We start from the raw sequence: 20,388 nt of genomic DNA on the forward strand, positions 1-20,388 counted from the left end.
GAGGCCTGTGCCCGGCAGTGGGACGTATATAGGCTGCGATGATGATGATGATTCCATTTAGATTAAATCCTGTATAAAGGCCTCAGGGACCCAGAAGACTATACTGATCTGGCCCTAAATAAGCACAAAATTCGCATTTGTGTGTAATTATAATGATGTGAATTTTGACAGGGTTTCATAATGTTTACAAATGGGTATGTTAACAAATCTCTTATTTAAGGCTGGAGAGACAAAGGGGAACCGGTATAAAGTATGCTCTCTGATAACATTAACTTATTGAGGACTTAAAGATCACAGTTGCAATGGTTACTTCCATACTTCTTTTCCCCAAGTTTGCTATTAATGAATTATCGGGCATATTTAATTGACGTATATTTTAATAACGCAAATATCGATTGATTTTATAAAACCCTTTTACGATGGATCAGCCTCGTTATTAATTAATCCCGAGGTTTAAAGTAACGATCTTCGGTTTCACGATAGGGGTTATGTTTGAGGACGCAGAGGCAAAAGATGTTATTTAGTTATAGGTATAACATTTTTAAACATTAAAAAAAAACACTTAAATTAAACAAAACAACGGGTTGCACTCCGGAAGTGCCGACAGAAGTGAAAACTCAATGACTAGTCCAAAATGTCTGCGGCACTATGTATAACTGACCCATCCTCCTTTCTATTGAAAAACTTAATTTGCGAAATTGCTGGCCAGTGACCTTAAATTTGTAACGTTAATTGTTTAAAATTCGAATAGAAATTGTAAAGTTACCTTGCAGACCTCTCATCTAAATATATTTGGTCATAATATTTTGAGTTTTATTCACCAGTAGGTACCAGAGTTCACTTTTATTAGCGATTTCATCAAGATGTAGCTTTATTGAATTATATTTGACTGATATAAAGTTAGAATGTAACTGTGAGATCCTCGTACTTCAGCCCGTACACGATTAGAACATTGAGCTTTATTGCTTAATATAAAAGTCCAGTTTTAAATAATTGACCTGATTATGATACGTTATGACTAAAGTTCTTTGGTGAATAACATTGTCCGTGACACATGACGTCAGTTACGCGTTACGCTGAATCGAGTTTATAATTTTTTCCCCACCTCAAATAGTGCTCAGCGCCGCTAAAGAAGTTTTCACTTCAAAAATTATAAATTAAATAATATATTTAAGTCGTAGTTGCTCGGTAGGATGCCCAGAAGGCTGGCCTCATTGCCAAAAGTCAATAGAAAAGACCGACAATGTTAATACAATGCAACATACATCTTATCAGCCAGAGAACGTGCACTGCTGGGCATAGGCCTCCCCCAAAGAGTGCCACACTGACCGGTCTGGCGCCACCCGGACTCCCGCGACCTTTACCAGGTCATAAGTCCACCTTGTGGGGAGGTCTACACGCAGCGCCTTCCGGTACGTGGTCGCCACTCGAGCCTCCGCCCCAATGGCCATCGGTTCTACGGGCAATGTATCCGTTTAGTAAGTATTGCATTTGTTTTGTAACAGTTAGTTACAAAAGTCATTTTCATGAAATGCTGTTAATTGTTATACTACACATAATTGTTAACATTTGATTGAAATAGTATAGAAGTAATTTTACAAAGTTTATGATTTTTAAAGTATCAATGACTAGTTAATACAAATTGTTTCCTCACCAATAATTATTTCAATATAATTGTTACAAGATTATTTAGTAATGATAATTATTTCAGAACATATAATATATCCCCTTGTTCATAAAAGTTTACAAGTCTCAATTTATAATATCCCTATCTTAAAAATGGGGTCCCTTTGTTTCCCATAAAGTTTTAAGCCATAATGTATTGTTCGTCATATTATCGTTAGTCATAAAACTGAAACCGTTAACTTTTCAGGATTTTCCTAAGGTTATTCTATAGATAGGTTAGGTTAGGTTAGGTTTGTTTTATGGCAATCCTGAAAAGTTACGCGTTTCTGAGAAAAACCAATTATGACTAACGAAAATTCGGACAAACAATACATTATGACTTAAAACTATTTGGGAAACAATAGAGACCCCTTAAAAATACGTAAGTCATAAAGACAGAGTATGACAAACGATAATTGCAGCACCTAATTGAGGCTTGTAATGCATTTATGAATAACGTAAAAAGTCTCTCAAGCTTTAAACTGGTGCAAAACTGACTGAAATTCTCGTAGAACAAAAGGCGATCTGGTGGGCAGATCATAAAATAATTTTATGTGAGAGGTACAATGTATAAAAGATGACCCCTGTGCCGCCCGGCCATTGCGTCGACTCAACTATCACGAAACTATTTTACGACTATAAAGTGAAAGCTGTACTGAAATATGGGAGGAAGATAAGCCGCGGATATAGATGGTATAGAGCCTGCAATCTATGGAAATTATTTTTCAATTTATCATTGATTTATTCAGGGGATATTGATGGTTTTCTACGTTTTATAACCTAACCGTTATAAAAAAGAGAGTTATGAGATTGGGGGCGTTTATGCAACATAACGGTTGCCATTTATCAAAACTTAGAAAGAGTACAAATTTTGAAAAAGACCTTTAATGTATTCGGATAGTGACTGCAGGAGCATTACTAATACAGCGGCTTAGCAGCGGGAAATGAGAGAGTTACCGTAGATTTACTTGAAAAAATATTTTTTAACATATGTATATAATATAATTATGTACCTAGGTATGTACAGCCGACGTCAAAGATATCTTTACACTTTTGCACCTTATTCCGTTGCAATAAGATGCAAAAGTGTAAACATATCTTTGACGTCGACTGTACATAATTGTATTATAGGTACTTAATGTCTGAACTTAATAAGGTTGTGAACTATCGAATCAACCTGGCCCACTCACACAACCTAACAATATACGAACATAGGTTTTTAACATTGTAATAATATAATAATAATTCAGCCTTTATACGTCCCACTGCTGGGCACAGGCCTTCTCTCATGCGCGAGAGGGCTTGGGCTATAGTCCCCACGGTAGCCCAATGCTAGCATTGTAATGAATACAAATAACCAATGTCATAAAATTAATAAGTATTGCATATGTAGCACTTATCAATTTTATGAAATAAACTGGAATAAATATGGCAAAATCCCTAAACGTCACAGCAAGTGATAACATTCATAAACAACCCGGTCGTAGGGTTATCAAGAGCAGAAGAATAACTACACGTCAAATTATATTCTCAGTCGTTACTAAGCAGGCGAAAGCATCACAATGCTCACTTATTACTTTACAACGATTGTTTTAGTTTTTTGTGTTGCGCGTAAGTACTATTACCAAATATATTGATTGACCCAAAATAGGGTATTATACTGTATTTAATAGTTATTTGTTTTACAAGGGGGCAAAGTTGTGGTTTAACCGCTCGTGCTAATATTGATACCCTAGCAAGCGAAAGATTCCAAAATTGAACCTGGTTCGAAAAACGGAATCTTGAGCGTAGCGAGGGTTTCAAAGCACGAGGGTTAAACAAAATTTGCCACCGAGTGAAACACAAAATTATTCACCACATAAACCCGAAGCAAATATTAAATGTAAATCAAACCAAAACAAATCCAAATGAATGTTATTAAATATTTATCATCCAAAATCATCATTTCAAAGTCAATTCTACTAGCAAACATAAGAAAACAACTCAAAATTTGCAATTGATTACTATGCCTCACATGTGAATTACTGATAGCAAAGTGCAACTTGCAACTTTGCTATCCGTTTTTGAAGTACAAAGTAAGCCTTTCCGAGCTGGTGTGGTGAAAATGTATTTTTCCATTTATCGTTTACTATGAGATTAAATAACAATATCAGTAACTTGAATTTAAGACGAGCATTTCGGCACTATTATTAACATACATCGAGCATTTCGACACTATTAATATAACTATAAGTCCGAAAATATCATAGTTGTTAAAACCATGATTTTCGGACCTATATGATTTTCACAATTTTCCTTGCTGCAAAGCGCAATGTAGTAATGAACTGGTTATTTAGGGTTTTTAATTTTTATTTAGAAATTCCACGCAATATTGTGTCTAAATAAACTTGCACTTAGGCCTGATCTGATTTCCACGATTTTCTAAGCCACATCGCTCGGATCTCCTTGGTCGTCGTCTATAAGAAACTCAGCGCTTTTTCATTCATTTGCTTTTCTTATTCCCTGACCTTTGTACAGCCGCCATAGCCATATCGGAGCGGCCGAGGTGCTCAAAAATATCTGAAACCGCACTCTAACGTCTTGACAACAGAAGGGTGTTCAGATACATGTGAGCAACTTGACCGCTCCAATATATCTGATGGCGACTGTAGTAAAAGTACTACCATTGTGTTTCAGAGTGTGTTGTAGATGACTATCGGTTTGTGTCTGAAATTGATGGTTATCTCAAGCTGCATCGCGTCCCAGAAAAGTGGCAAGATGCCCGTTCAAGATGTTATTTGGAAGGTAAGGTATCTTTGTTTTATAATAGACTTGCTCAAAATAGTCGAACGAGCGAGCGAAGCCAAGCGAAGTTCTTACATTCGACTTGGATCACGCGGCTGGCTAGCGGCACGTCCCGGCATTTCGATGTTTTTAAGCTGAACTGTCAGAAGATAGTTTGATACTCAAGAACTTAAGTTTTTTTTTCCGTGGAAGAAGAAGAAGAATAAATATTCTGAAGCCTTTCTTCAAAGTCAAAGTTTTTTACGTTCGCAATATACTTAGACGCTATTTATGCCCCTCCCCCCTGATATTGACGTTGATATTTCTGGTTAAGAATTACAGATGACACTTCAAAATGAATGCAAAAAAGTTCCACGAGAGGGCTCTCATTGTCCTATTTATTATACATACTACTCTTTGCTTAAATCTATCAGTCAACGGCTCCACAGAACTTGCAATAAATCCAGGCGATTTTTGATCCATTGCCGCCTCTAGTGCGACATAAAATAGTAGAAATTAAATAAAATGGAACTCAAAAATATCCATACTAAATTGTTGCCATGGTGTAAGCATTTTACGTCAAAAATGTGACAGTTAGGTACGTAGAAAGTGGTGCCCACATTTATTTTCTACTATTTTATGTCGCACGATACGAGTACCTAAGTAGGTACGACAAAGTCAATCGCTCTATAATAATTTTTGGTTAACTGCGAGTTCTCAGTTCGGGGCGAACTACTAGTATAATTACAAATAAAATGTTTTTCAACGACATCTAAAAAAAATAACAACAAATTCTTTGTTTTCGATTTTTTGTTGTGTCTCAGAATAATCTCTTACTGATATGATATAACCTTGACACTCGGGTGCGTCGAATGGGTATCAATAACCTGCGATTGTCTCGTGTCAAGTAACATTTAATCTTTTGCGTAGCTTATTACTTTATCAAACGGAATTGATGAAGACCCAATAAATAAATAAATACCGGGGCATATCTTACACAGATCAAGAGCCCGATTCGAATTTTAAGATTCGTCAGTTAATAAAGATATCTAGAACGATATTGATTAGATATGTGAGTGTCAAATGTGACGTTTCTTCAAACGAAAACGTCACTTTTGAGACTGACACATCTAATCCATATCGTTTCTAGATCTATTAATTGACGTATCTTAAAGCTCGAATCGGGCAGCTAGCCCGAAACTAAGCTAAGCTTGTACTTGTACCGTGAGTGCTAGGCGACGATATACATACTTATATATATATATATGTACAGTACATACTTCAATGACAAGACGTACATACAACCACAGGCTTACGGCTCGGCCACGACATCGAGCAACTTGCGACGGCGGGAGCGATAACAATAGGCTAGGCATAGGCATAGGAGCGAAAGGTCCGATCGCTGTGTCACGCTCCAACCTATGGTTATCGCTCCCGCCGGCGCAAGCCGCTCGATGTCCTTATCCAGACTTTCTCGTCGCTCAGCGACAATATTTTTTCGAATTCCGTAGATTAATTTCCAATGTGCTCGATAGTCGTGTGAGGCACGAAATCTGTGAATTTTTTTATGCATATTTTTTTTATATTATTTGCTACATGCTGATTATCATAAATTATATTTTAGGCGGTGTTCTGGCCTCACCAACAGACGTAAACATAATAACTGCTATGAAAGAGATGATAAATAAGGATAATCGACAAGAAGGCCCAGAGAATGTTTACACTGGAATCCACGCGACATATACTAAAGGGTACTATACGACTATTACAGGTATAAAATTATTCATCAAGTTTTTATTTAACCCGTGGAGCGCCCTAATATCACACGTGTGATACTAACTCAATGTGGGTCGTAGCGACTCAGTATCAGACGTCAGATCAATATGGGTCAAATTGCTTTGCATCAATTTGTTGTATGATGGACGTTCGACGGGTTCTAGACACGCGGCAGCGTGTCAAGCCAAGTTCAAGCAAAGGAACTGGCTAGCCAGCGCCAAGTGTAATATTACACGAACCACTTGGTGCCACTTTTGACCCTTCTATAACTCAAAACATCTTTAACGTAAACACATAAAACTACGTGTGTTTAATTATATCCATAAGGACATCTAGAAGCCCAAATTTCATGAAGCTAGCTCAAACGGTTATAAAGATATGAAGGTCAAAAAGTCGTAAATTTTAAGACTGACTGACATACCTATAGTACCTAAACCTAACCTACTTCCAGATGACCTAGAAGGATGAAATTTGGAATCCAGCTCAGTTATTGTGTGAAAGCGTAGGAAAAAATCTAAAAATTAAAAAAAGTTATAAAATAGGGGGGGGGCCCATACAAAAAAACCATTTTTTATTGTGACTGACATATAAGTACCTAAACCTAACCTACTTCCAGATGACCTAGAAGGATGAAATTTGGAATCCAGCTCAGTTATTGTGTGAAAGCGTAGGAAAAAATCTAAAAATTAAAAAAAGTTATAAAATAGGGGGGGTCCCCATACAAAAAAAACATTTTTTATTGTGACTGACATATAAGTACCTAAACCTAACCTACTTCCAGATGACCTAGAAGGATGAAATTTGGAATCCAGCTCGGTTATTGTGTGTAAGCGTAGGAAAAAATATAAAAACAAAAAAAGTTAATAAATAGGGGGGGTTTCCCATACAAATTTCTTTTTTATTGTGACTGACATATAGTACCTAAACCTAACCTACTTCCAGATGACCTAGAAGGATGAAATTTGGAATCCAGCTCGGTAATTGTGTGTAAGCGTAGGAAAAAACCTAAAAATAAAAAAAGTTAAAAAATAGGGGGGGTCCCCATACAAAAAACCTGTAATACGCGCTAAACAACCGGCCCACGGTGTGTCGTTGGCGGCGCGTGGCACCACATAATTAATACAAAGAACAGAAGTAAAAAACATGCAGCGGAAACACAAGAAAAAACATTAAATCTCAATACCTGCCTAGTTTTCTTTACAAAAACTATTGATATCCCATCAAAAACATAAATGTAAAAAAGGAGAGCCAAGTTCAATACAAAAATTATGCTTGACTGTGGGGTTCGCCGCAAAAAGAATGGAGATTTAAATGAGTGCCAAGTTCTATGCAAAATCCAAATATGTATTTATAGGAACAAAATAACATTATAAACAAGTATTAAACTCTATTTCTTTGCTTTATTGGATACCTATAACAATTGCTGTTATTTAAAAAAAATGTGAGATCTTAAAGTAGGTTAGATTTGGCTTAATTTTTGTATTGAACTTGGCTCTCCTTTTTTACATTTATGTTTTTGATGGGATAAGTAATTACATTAAACCTGATTTTATGTGAATGTACATTCAGCAATATTATTCACTTAACACCTTGGCATATAAACTTCTATGCAGGCAAGGGTACCTTCTTTTTGCAGCTGACTGTATATGTACATTGAAAAATATGTAAGCTTATAAGCTTACATATTTTTCTATCTATTTTCTACACACATATTTATCTATGTATGGTATGAGCACTATAGTGCTCATTCCATACATAGATAAAAACACATTTATAAATAGTTTTAAGCCAGCTTTGTGAAAACTTATTATCTAATAATATGTTAAAATTTAAGCTTGATTAGTATTAAGTTATAAGCCAGTTTAGCACTTACCTATATTAATAATACGTTTTACCATACCTTCCATACAATTTATACCTTAGCCTCAGCGCCAGCGTAGTTAAACCTAAACTCCATAGTTTTTGCATAATGTACAATGACTTAATTGTGCCAAATAATGAGATCTGCTATTAATAGAGTCTGTTCGGAAAGAGAAGAGTCCGGGGTCATGCAGAATCATGTCAATCTTGAGGAAATAATATTTTCACCACACCAGCTCGGAAAGGCTTACTTTGCACTTCAAAAACTGATAGCAAAGTTGCATTTTATTTACATGTGAGGTAAAATAATCAAATGCAAATTTTGAGTTGTTTTCTTATGTTTGCTGGTAGAATTGACTTTTAAATGATGATTTTGGATGATAAATATTTAATAACATTCATTTGGATTCGATTTTGTTTGATTTTACATTTAACATTTTCTTCGGGTTGGTGTTGTGAAAAATTTTCTGTTTCACTCGGGGGCAAATTTTGTTTAACCCTCATGCTTTGAAACCCTCGCAACGCTCAAGCTTCCATTTTCCGAACCACTCGCTACGCTCGTGGTTCAATTTTGGGATCTTACGCTTGCTCGGGTATCAATATTAACACGAGCGGTTAAACAACACCTTTGCCCCCTTGTAAAACAAATAACTGTTTCGCCAACACTAAAATAGCTGACTAAAATTTTGCTATGTTATTTACAGGGGTCCCTCTCTCACAGATTGATATTCTGTGGCAACGTGGTCATCCAACTAACCATGCTGTGCTTTATGCAACATATGACAACATACGTACTCGTAACTGTCTTATCATGAATCAATCTGGGGAATTAGCTGTAGAAAATTGCGATTCTGATCACCCATTCTTCTGTTTTAAGTCAGCGAAGAATATTGACGCACATAAATGTGGCCCCGAGTATATTGACAGTGGTAAGATGATTTTTATTGTTATACATATACATAAGTACCTTATCTAAACTAGGATGCCCTAAGATGATTTTGTAGGGCGTAGTGGACTTTAGACATAAAAACGTAACATTTAAGGGCCTATGAGATCTAGTTAATCAAGGGACGGGTAGCCAAACCAGCATAACAAAATGATTTATGAGGGTACTTACAAAGCTATGAAACTATGTTGTAATTCATAATGGTCACTAAAAGACTCACTGCCGTTTTGGGTACATATAAATTGTAAATTGGCTTACAATATTATAAAGTTAAGTAAATAGTTAACTAAGTATTAAATGACTATTTCCTTTTAACATAAATATGATCATTACCCTTGTTTTTGAACTTTAAGGATAGGTATCGATAATGATATTTGTTTACTCTTTGACTTAATATTTGTGACTCCAACAGTATCTACTTACCCTTATGACTGCACACTGCGCGGTAATGCCACAAACCTCGAGATAGTTCACATTTTTTTCTGTCAACACAGTAGTATTAGGTAGTAGAGTACTAAATAAAAAAAAAGAAATTACACTAAAAATTACAAGAAAATTAAAAAATATGAAGCAAACAGTAACAAATATTAGCAAATTAATCAGCAGCCAGATAACCACAGCTTTTCTTTAATCCTCCCCTTGAACGACGCAACGGATTGTGATTGTCTGAGTGAAATAGGCAGCTCATTCCACAGTTCAACTGCACGCACTGCGAACAACTTTTCTTATACATGAGATACCTAGTGATATCTTAAACATGAATAATATGTAAATTTTAGGGCTATTTTTATATTTGAATTATTATGTTTTGCGTATTCAATAAATTCCCATCGAACTTCACTATATTTTACAGACTACCAGTTTAACAACAGAACTAACAGTTGTTACAAGTTCCACAAAGAAGGCCGGTTGTGGCAAAACGCCTTCAAGACCTGTATGTCAGAAGACGCATATCTGGCTATCATTAACAGCGAAACTGAGTCCCAAGTCCTTAAAGAATTATTTACCAGATATCCCCGTGATGATATTCCCGGCAACTTCCATAAAGATGCTGCCAGCATTGGCTTCACTAAGTGGGTGGAATTTGAAGATTGGTTTACTGTTCATGGTGAGTTTATTTTTGAGTGTCAAGCAGGTTTATTGGTACTGAAAAAAGATTAAGCTAAGTATGCGTATAATATAACGACGTTACTCTGCCACTGATTCGTACTAATCGCTATGCATCCAGCTTTATCATGCTAACGGCTAAGGAGTGGAATTCACTTCCTGCAAATCTATTCCCAGTCCACTATAACTCGGGTCTCTTTAAATCGAGAGTGAATAGACATCTTTTAAGTAAGCATGTTATATCCTATTTAGACTGCATCGGCACTTACCATCAGGTGAGATTACGGTCAAATGTTTTCCTTTTTCCAATAAAAAAAATGCACCTACTTGGCTAGCGATTGTACAGTCAACTGTAAACATATGGGTGTAGACAACTTACTCAAAAATATGACCTCTAGTTATTAATTCACTGACATAAGAGCTATGGGATATATTTTTGAGATGATTTTACAGTTGATTGTACAGGTGCTACCAGAAGCTTCAAATTCATATCCTCGAACTATGGAAACGGATGATATCGCGTAAAATGAACTTATATTCCATAAAAAATTATCAACGTATTTTTGGGTATAAGTTTAAAATACTGTATAACAATAAAATTATTCAAGCAATTCTGATATTGTTAACCTTATTGCTATTATTATTTTACAGGCGAATCGCTGGCTGAAGCCGGATTTTCTTCCTTTAATTCTGGTGAACCCAACAACGTAGATCCACCGGAATCATGCGGATCGGTTTGGAGAACTGGCCTGCTTAATGATCATAACTGCAATCGATTACTTGCTTTTATCTGTGAAAAAACATCTTCACAAAGCAATGATAAAAAACCAGAATTTAAATAATATTTTCGGAAGAGAAAATGTTACACTTTATGTGAAAATTGAAAAGTTAAGTAATGTTTATTTTTTTTATTTTTTTTATTTATTTAAATATGAAACAAACGGTCATACAAAAAATATTGTTACATTTTCTTCTCTTAATCTAGACCTATAGTTTCCATTTTTATTAAACATTTATTTATATACAAGCACGAAAAAGTACCTATCTTGGCTTAAGTTCAGCTGATTAGAGTGATTAGTAAGAGGTTACACTGAGTTTGCGAAGTTAAAAGTTAAGTATACATAAAACTCAATGAAATACTTGTTCTACGTTTTCAACAACTATTGAATAAGTATCGACATACATGACATGACATATATTAATACTTACTTAAAATTTTGACAACTTTCGTTAATTAACATATTACTAGTTCTGAATTTTTTTTTAATTGAGCTTATGGTACAGTAAATATGTCTAAATTTTTTACAATATTATTATCATTATAAAGTGCACATGCTCGCTTAATAAACATATTTTTAGAATAGTTAGTTCTACTGCGTGGGATGGAGAATAAATGTTTGAATCTATGACGACATCGGCGTTCTTTATTACCTGGGACTCTTATACATATGTCTTTTAACAGGCTAGGGGCATCAATATGACTATTTATTATTTCATATAATAGAACAGAATCAACGCAGTCTCTTCGACACTCAAGCGACTGCATTTTATGACGGTTTAAGGATTCCACATAATCTTTGTATTCAATACCGCATTTAAAATCAAGTGCTTTTAGGAACTTTTTTTGCAATCTCTCTATCCTGTCAATATGAATGCTGTAATGGGGTTTCCAAACCGCACATGCAAACTCAAGCCGACTTCGTACATAACTGTAAAGAATTTTAAGTGTTAAAGTATTCCTGAAAGGTTTACCAATTCGCAGAATCATACCCAATTGTTTAAAAGACTTAGCTAAGATGGAATCGATATGAGGTATAAATGATAATTTGTTGTCCAAGACTACTCCAAGGTCACGAATCTATAATGTATCGTTTATATGTAATGAAAACAACAGAGGCCCCAAATGGGAGCCTTGGGGAACGCCTGAGCTGATATATTTACTTTGAGAGATAAACCCTGATAGTACCACTGACTGTGTGCGATTTTCTACATACGACTTAATACAGCGAAACAAATCACCGTGTATACCGAGTTCCCAAAGCTTGCATAATAACGTATAGTGACATATTTTGTCAAATGCTTTGGAAAAATCGGTATACACGGCGTCCACAGAGAATCCGTCATCCATAGCTAGTAATATATCATTGGTGAAAGTTAACAAATTTGTATCAACTGAACGGCCTCTGTAGAACCCATGTTGATTGGGTATTATATGGTGTCGCACAACAGCAGCTAATTGGTCAGTTACAATTACAAATGAAATTTAATGAAATGAACGTTTTTTATATAAATTACTGGATCATAAATTCCTGACTGAGAAGCAGAAGAAATATGAACATGAGTTACTGCTAATGTGAACTGTATACTGTGAACAATTGCATCGGAAATATTGTTAAGTTAAAGAATCTAATAAAATGTATTGTGTTAATTAAATTTGTGTTGCAGTTCCGTCTGTGCATTTATTTCTTTTTATAAAAGCAAATATTTATTATTATGAAATTATTTATTACTAAAAGTTCCCATACAACGATCCGCTTATTAAAGGCAGTAATTTAATTAACTTGGACTTTAGACGCTAGCATTCCTTTCCTTTGTAGCCTTATTTGCTCTCAATATCTCAGTAAATACTTACGTAATAAATGATTTAATTATAAGAAATTTGCAAATAAATTTTTACTCATAGTTAACAGAGAAAAAATAAAGGAAATGAGCTATGTATGAGCAGTTACAAAGAAGATATGGTAACTATGGGAATAAAGACAGTTGATCTAAGCTAACTCTGCTCAAAATTTGATAGAAAGTGTGGAAAAGTCATTATAAATGTCATATTTTCATAGAAGTTTGAAATTTATGACGATATTTTCACACACGCACATAATTTGCAATGGCACGTATTTAACCGGTCAACTAATAAATTGAATTTGAGTAGTTTAAGAAATAAAAATGGGTATAAGTATGATGCTTAAATTTGAGGCTAATATAAATTTATTGGCGCTAAACTATTAATACACAACCTTATATTATTATTAACCTTAATTTTTCCATTTTTTCCTTTAATATAAAATTTGGAATATCGCTCGCAGACGTATCTGCTTGTAAAAAAAAAATTGACTATATTATTAGTTGCCCGTTGAAAGTTCATGTTTAATATTTTATTTGCCCGGTTAATAATAAGCCATTTGCAATGTACAGAGTTAATTTGGTTCGACTCTATAAAATTCCTTTGTTGAATTTAAAAAGTTTCTATTAAGAATCCCGAACTCGATCTTTCGATCGTATAAAATAGATCGATCGCAAAAAATGCATTTAGACATAAGAATTGCACTGGTAGTGAAATGCCCAGATCTCAAAAAGCGCTAGATTATAAATGCAGGACCAAAATAAACTCACAGTAACATACCTAATAAAAAAAAAAATCTAAAACGCTAAACTTAAAATCATTTTCCTCTTTATATTTTCAAGTAAATTACACAGATTTTTTTTAAAGAATTATTTGTGCATTACGCTTTTAATTTTCGTTGATAAATGTATGTTTGATTATGATTAGACTAACATGCAGTAATCCTATAAAACCAGGCCAGGCAGAGACAAGTATGGCTAAATTTATGGCGCAAATTAGCCGGCGTAGACTGCAATAAATTTACATATGAAACTCATAAGGTACCAAAACACTTGGCTTGTGATGTTAAACTGGATGAGTTCTATTTTAGGCGATCACTTGTTGTGATTTTATTATTCTTAACTGGATTGTTATTTGGTTACAATTACAATACAACCGTGGTAGAAAAGTAATATGTAATAACAATGATTGTCGAATTAAGCAATTAAAAAAGAAGTTTGTCAATTGGTAAGAAATAATGTGCCATGGTAAATTATACTTCTGAAAAGTATGGTGCCTTACCTGTAAAATATAGCTTATATTATAAAGTAAATAAAGCTTAAATAAATAACGAATAAAAGTAACAATAACATCCTTCCTGGTGAAGCCTTCAGTTGTAAAGAAGACCTGTTTTTTGTTTCTCAAATCAATACGCGACAAATTGGAAGTAAACACGAACACTTCCGTTATTGATTACGGCTCAAAACCGTTAATAACATTTGGTTCTACGGGCTTCGTCCATAGCGCTCTCCAAATCATCAATGCACAGTTTATCGAAACCACAAACCCATAAATCCTTTAATCCATCACATGTTCCCAGGATGATTCCAAACTTCGCAATTTCCTGTATCTGTCATCAAAGCTCATTCATGACCAACTTGTCTCGACCTATTATCTGCTTCTAATTGTTTCAAATCATAGCCCGATGTTAGCTGGTTGAGCTGTAATGACGAACTATCAGACGAAATAATGGCAATTCCAGTAGGAGCATCCTCTGTGGCGCAACCTAAAGGTAATCACGTGCTTACAGTGCGAGCCATATTGCAATTTCAGAGTCACTGCCGCATTTTGCTACGAAACGGAAAGCAATATACGTCCCCTAGGACTTAGGCGTAATATGAACGGGTTATGTCAATGGTTTTGTGAATGAATTGTCGGTAGAGTCAGACCAAGAAAAGTCTGCAACAATTTCAAACATGTGTTAGGTAATTTGGGCGATAAATACCAGGCCCCAATTACACATCGGTGACAGGTGCGACGAATTGTAAAATCACTGTTGCTGACGTCACAGGCATCCATGGGCTACGATTACCACTTACCATTGGGCGGGCCGTATTCCTGTTTGCCACCATCATTGTATTATTTTAAAAAACTTTATTATATCGGAAAAAAAACAGATATTTTTCCTGCGAAGTTTCTGACAATTGTCAAAGATTTAGAAGAATTGTAGGTAATTCTTGACAGATAATGAGTTATATGTCGGAATTTCGTGACAATTGTAGTGTTTCTTGAGACAATTGTCATAAACTTAGCAAGAGAAATATCTGTTTTTTTCCGATATCATAAAGTTTTTTTTAATAATACAATGATGGTGGCAAACAGGAATACGGCCCGCCCGATGGTAAGCGGCAACCGTGGCCCATGGATGCCTGTGACGTCAGCAACAGTGATTTTACAATTCGTCGCACCTGTCACGTTGGTGAAACAGGGGCCAGATGTTGAATTGCGATAATATATTATTATCCTTGTCAATATTATTTCATTTAATTCTTTTCTATTTTTCGAAGTGAAAACAATATCCTTGTAATCATTTCTCACTACTATCTTTTTACTTCGAAAAGAAGGGACATTTATAGGTATTAAATTAAACGCCATAACGACCCATAAAAAGATTTCACGACAATCCTGGTTTATTGTCAAGCAATTGAAACCCGGTATTCTCAATGGGTAGATACCATTCTTTATCGCAAACTATAAAGATTCAAACGCCCTTAACCGTTTTATGTCAAATACTGTTTATGATTTTAAAAAGCCTTTTCTATTTATTGTATTTGAGTTTATCATGTTTAGGTTAGATATTAGGTACACACAATGATATTCCTTATATATGTTCCGAAAACACATTTGGTACGAACTAGATTTTCAACCAGTGACCTCCGATCAGACTCGTGACGTCAGATCCACACGGCAATGAGGTATTTTTGGTGAAGGAAAACGTCGCGAGGAAAATTGTATAAATATACATCTGCACTCACTCTGTAATTGTGTTTCTCGTGTTTTTATTTCTATGTTACAATAAAGTACCTATATACATCCATACAAACATACATCCGACCGACCGACCGACGACTGGTCTGGCCTAGTGGGCAGTGACCCTGCCTGCTAAGCGGATGGTCCTGGGTTCGAATCCCAGTAAGGGCAACAATTTGTGTGATGAACACTAATATTTGTTCCTGAGTCATGGGTGTTTTCTAGTATATAAGTATGTATTTATCTATATAAGTATATACAGTATGTAAACTAACGAAAAACATTCACTCTAACCCGTTAATGTGTAGGTCACACTGAGCAACTTTTACTATGGCACCGACCCCGAAATCGCGAAAAAAAATTTGGTTGTTTCATATATTTTATTGGTCTAGCATTGAAATTTTCTATGGAAGAGTCAATTTATTTTTTGCGATTTCGGGGTTGTAAAAGTAGCTCAGTGTGACCCATTCATTAACGGGCTTGAGTTAATGTTTTTTGTTAATTTACATACTGTATATCGTCGCCTAGCACCCATAGTACAAGCTTTGCTTAGTTTGGGGCTAGGTTGATCTGTGTAAGATGTCCCCAATATTTATATATTTATATTTATATCTGCGAAAAAATTTAAAAGTGTATGTGAAATCCCTAACCCGTTTATGAAAGAAGGCTTGTGTCCATCCGTGACAGGTACGTATAAAGGTGAATTATTATTATTGATATTTAAAAAAATATACAAAAAAGAATTAGGTACCTAAGTATAATTATGATTAATACCTGAACAAAACATTCCTAAAAACGCAAACAGTAAATCGCTCAACACTTCGCCGTTTTGCTTTTATTTATGACTGAGCATTAATTGACGATGAAATAAATTCATGGTTTTTTACACCCCGCACCGTTCCAAATGGCCCTCAAGCATGCGAGCGTTACAGTTGTGCATTTACATAGAAGAGTAGTGAGTTAGCCTATTCGAAAAGTCAAATGAAAGGTGCGGACTATGATGGGGATTTTAAGCTCGAACGATATGTATAAATACGTAGATATTACAATAAATTAACGCGGCTTTTAACAAAGCTAAGTTCAATAATTGGTTTGTACAAAACTATTTTATAACTCGCTAATTTTATACCTATCTTAAAATAAACAAAACACATATAAAGTGCGTGACTAAAGTCATTACATTTTCATCCCCCAAAACTTTCGTATGGGAAACAGAAATGAAGGGGCTCGGGAGGATGTCTTCTAATTATTCATTAGTTTCCCATTCTTGGTACATTAAGTAAAGTTTTCTACTAGTTTGTCTGTCCTCGAGTTCTGCTATTGGTTTGGATTCGGCCTACAAAAAGTAGCCAAATGGCGTGCGTATGAGATTGGGATTCAGAGATAGTCATGCGACTGAGCCGCTGCATCTAATAATTTTTTTGGGAAATCTTGATATTGTTCAGTATAGGTATTAGGTACCTATAAAAGAATTAACCGACAACATGCGGTATTCCTAAATAACATGTCTGTCTATAAGGTCAATTAAACTCAATTGGTTTTCGACTGGGTAATAAAGTAAATATATGGTGTTGAAAATTTTTTTTTTAATGTACACACATCAGTATAATTATTATCTGAAGGATGTCTTTTAGTTATCATGCTTAATACATGTTATATACGGAGTACAGTCGGCGTCAAAGATATGTTTACACTTTTGCAACTTACTCCTTTGTAATAAGGCGAAAAATGTAAACATATCTTTGACGTCGACTGTACCAAGTATGATCGATATTCACGACAACTAAATGACATGATACAAATATAATTTTGTAGTCATATTTTGATGATATATACCTACAGACTGTCATTCGAATTAGCTTGTATGTCTAAGTATGATTACCTCAAACCCCTCTTTTATAGTAATACTGCTATAATTTTGTAGAAAAATTCTCATCTAACGACAGCGAGTAAAAACATTGCATAATTATTTATACAGCAAAAGTGACACGTGCAATATTCCGGAGCTCGTGCACACCCGCTGCATATAAACAAACTTGTGTCATGACACGACTAATAAGCCTCTTGCCTGATAAACTTCCAGAATGGCCGCCATTTGTTCCAAGTTCCGTTTAGTGATACTGCACGTCCAATTAATATCGCTGTCGTGTCTCTAAGGGTTACTTAGCACTTTTACTTTCTTCTCACGGTCTTAAGGACAACTTTTGGTAGCAAAATTGTGGTGGTTAAGGCAATTGTCTTATAAGAAGTTTTCATTGCGGTGCGTGATTTGCCTGACAGGGGATATATAATATAGGTAGATCAAGTTCGTCTTCCAGCTTAGAAAAGTTGCGCTTTGATAAAAGCTACCTGAAATAGATTATCAAACAGCATTTAAAAGTATTCAAATATACTAAGGTTAAAAAAAAATAGCCAGCTGAACCGTTTTCGTAGAAACTTAATTATTTTCAGCGCTAGAAATAATTTCTCTCTTCAAAGATACCCAGTCAACCGCAGCAGAGGGAGAAAATAGGTAACAGCCGTAAAATGTTTTCGTACAGCCAAAGACAAATGTATAATTAAGACCGCCTCCATGAAAATAGCTTTTTCTTTATATATGTATTATTTAAGACAGCCACTTATCTAACTCTCAGATTCATATGTTCGACGTTTCACTTATTTTTGTGACGCAACTTTGACTTGAAATAAATTAAAACATTTACACACACACACACACACACACACACACACACACATAAACAACATCCGGTTAGAGTCTGTTCGGAAAGAGAAGAGTCTTGGAATGTATTAGGCTCCTTACATTCCACGACTCTTCGCTTTCCGCACAGACTCTAGATGGCATTAATTTTATTTTAACCGAAGAGTAAACCGTGTTATAAAATATACGGATCGGAAACTTTGCTGAAATCACAATACAAATAATGGCAAGGCTAGTACCTAGTATTCTTTCGTAGTAAAATTTATTAGTCTCTGGTCCAACTGTATTTCCCGTATTGTTTTGCATCTCGAATGCAAGGCGTAGGTACCGCGTAAATTGTAAGAAACATTTTATTTCAAAAGAAGAGGAAACCAATTTTGTTCTTATGTATTTTGAGCAATGTTTCTTTTCAATTGTGGTTTGAAATGCCTTTGTTATGAATGAGTACTATTTTATTCGATTGAGGTAAGTAACGCAAAGGTGTGTTTCCCTCATACATTGTATGTAATTTAATATTAGTGTTCGTGTACTCAATAAAAAAGCTATCTAGTATTATTTCTGCCAAACATATAAAAGATTAGATGGGGAAATAGTACGCTTTCTTCGGTGTGGCCTACGTCAGTGAGAATTTACCTTTCGTGATTTAATAACTATATAAATATTTGCTATTTATTGCTATAAAATTGTGTTACTCATCAAAGCTACTATTTTAAGTTAATAATTGCCATAATTGGTTTTCTTTAGGCCTACTACATATCCGAACAAATATCCCGACTATTAGATTTAATTAATTTATAGGCCTTTGGTGTACAGTAGCGGTTTCGACGAAAATATGCCGGCATCAATTTATGAGTACCCACCAAACAAATTGACTTTAATAAATTCATCAGGCTTATTACTCTTAAAATTCCTAGTAAATGTTATAGTGTAGGTACGGTAAGAAATATGCTATTTTAATTTATCAGCTCTACATATGTTCATCTATCTATTTCATCTCATCATCATCATCATCATCTCAGCCATAAGTCGTCCACTGCTGAACATAGGCCTCCCCCTTGGACCTCCATACGTGCCGGTTGGAAGCGCCCTGCATCCAGCGTCTTTCGGCGACCTGAACAATATCGTCTGTCCATCTTGTGGGTGGACGTCCTACGCTGCGTGCTATTTATTTCATCTATATTGCACAAAAAACTTATCGTACAAACGGCGGACTTAATGCCAAACGCATTATCTACCTGTCAACTTATGTTCAGTTTTATTTGTCAAGGTATGTATCGTCGGTGCGAATAAAAAAATCGCTATGTGTTTTTTTACGATTTTTTTATTTTGGCATATTTGAATTCCTTTTTAATTTCCCGTCGACCCACATAAATATTTTTGTTATAAGTATCTTTATTAGTTTTGAAAATAAAAATTCCGCTATGTAAACACAGAACAACCTTTGTCAAAAAACAACAGAAAAGAAACAAAAAAATAGCTAAGTATGTGATTTTTTAGCACATAACGATATTAAATGCCTTGTTTTCCGTCGAGGGTGATGGCGATAATGTTGCACATGGCGATTGATTGTAGAATGGATTACCCGACATATACCCTAAATTCCGCTATGTATCATCTATTGTAGAATGGATTACCTGACATAGACCCTAAAATCCGCTATGTATCATCTCTCGTACTATGTTACTTTGGCAACAAATCGCTATGTGTACAAACTTCACACATGACGATTTTAATGAACAAAATTTTAGTCGCTATGTAGCAAAATTTGGTTAAAATAATAATATTTAAAAAAATTACATATAAATCTGTTTATTTTCTTCATGAGTATTATGTAAAAATCATTGATCTATCAGAAAAAAATACAGGCGCAACAAATATATTACAAACAGGAAAATAAACAGTTATTTTTGTCTCCTGAAAAGTAGCTTAAAAATACATGGCGAT

At 34.9% G+C, this 20,388-nt stretch overlaps 1 protein-coding gene across 1 annotated transcript; it reads left to right on the forward strand.

Moving 5' to 3' along the window:
* The first annotated feature begins 2,242 nt into the window (after positions 1-2,242).
* LOC134668674 (secretory phospholipase A2 receptor-like) lies at positions 2,243-10,961 on the forward strand. The gene is made up of 6 exons (XM_063526116.1): positions 2,243-2,317; positions 4,323-4,449; positions 6,053-6,199; positions 8,769-8,993; positions 9,864-10,118; positions 10,769-10,961. Exons 1-6 carry the CDS (start codon positions 2,243-2,245, stop codon positions 10,957-10,959), a joined length of 1,020 nt encoding a protein of 339 aa, XP_063382186.1. The 3' UTR covers positions 10,960-10,961.
* Positions 10,962-20,388: the final 9,427 nt, after the last annotated feature.

Source organism: Cydia fagiglandana, chromosome 11, assembly GCF_963556715.1.
Source record: "Cydia fagiglandana chromosome 11, ilCydFagi1.1, whole genome shotgun sequence".
Lineage (NCBI taxonomy): Eukaryota > Metazoa > Arthropoda > Insecta > Lepidoptera > Tortricidae > Cydia > Cydia fagiglandana.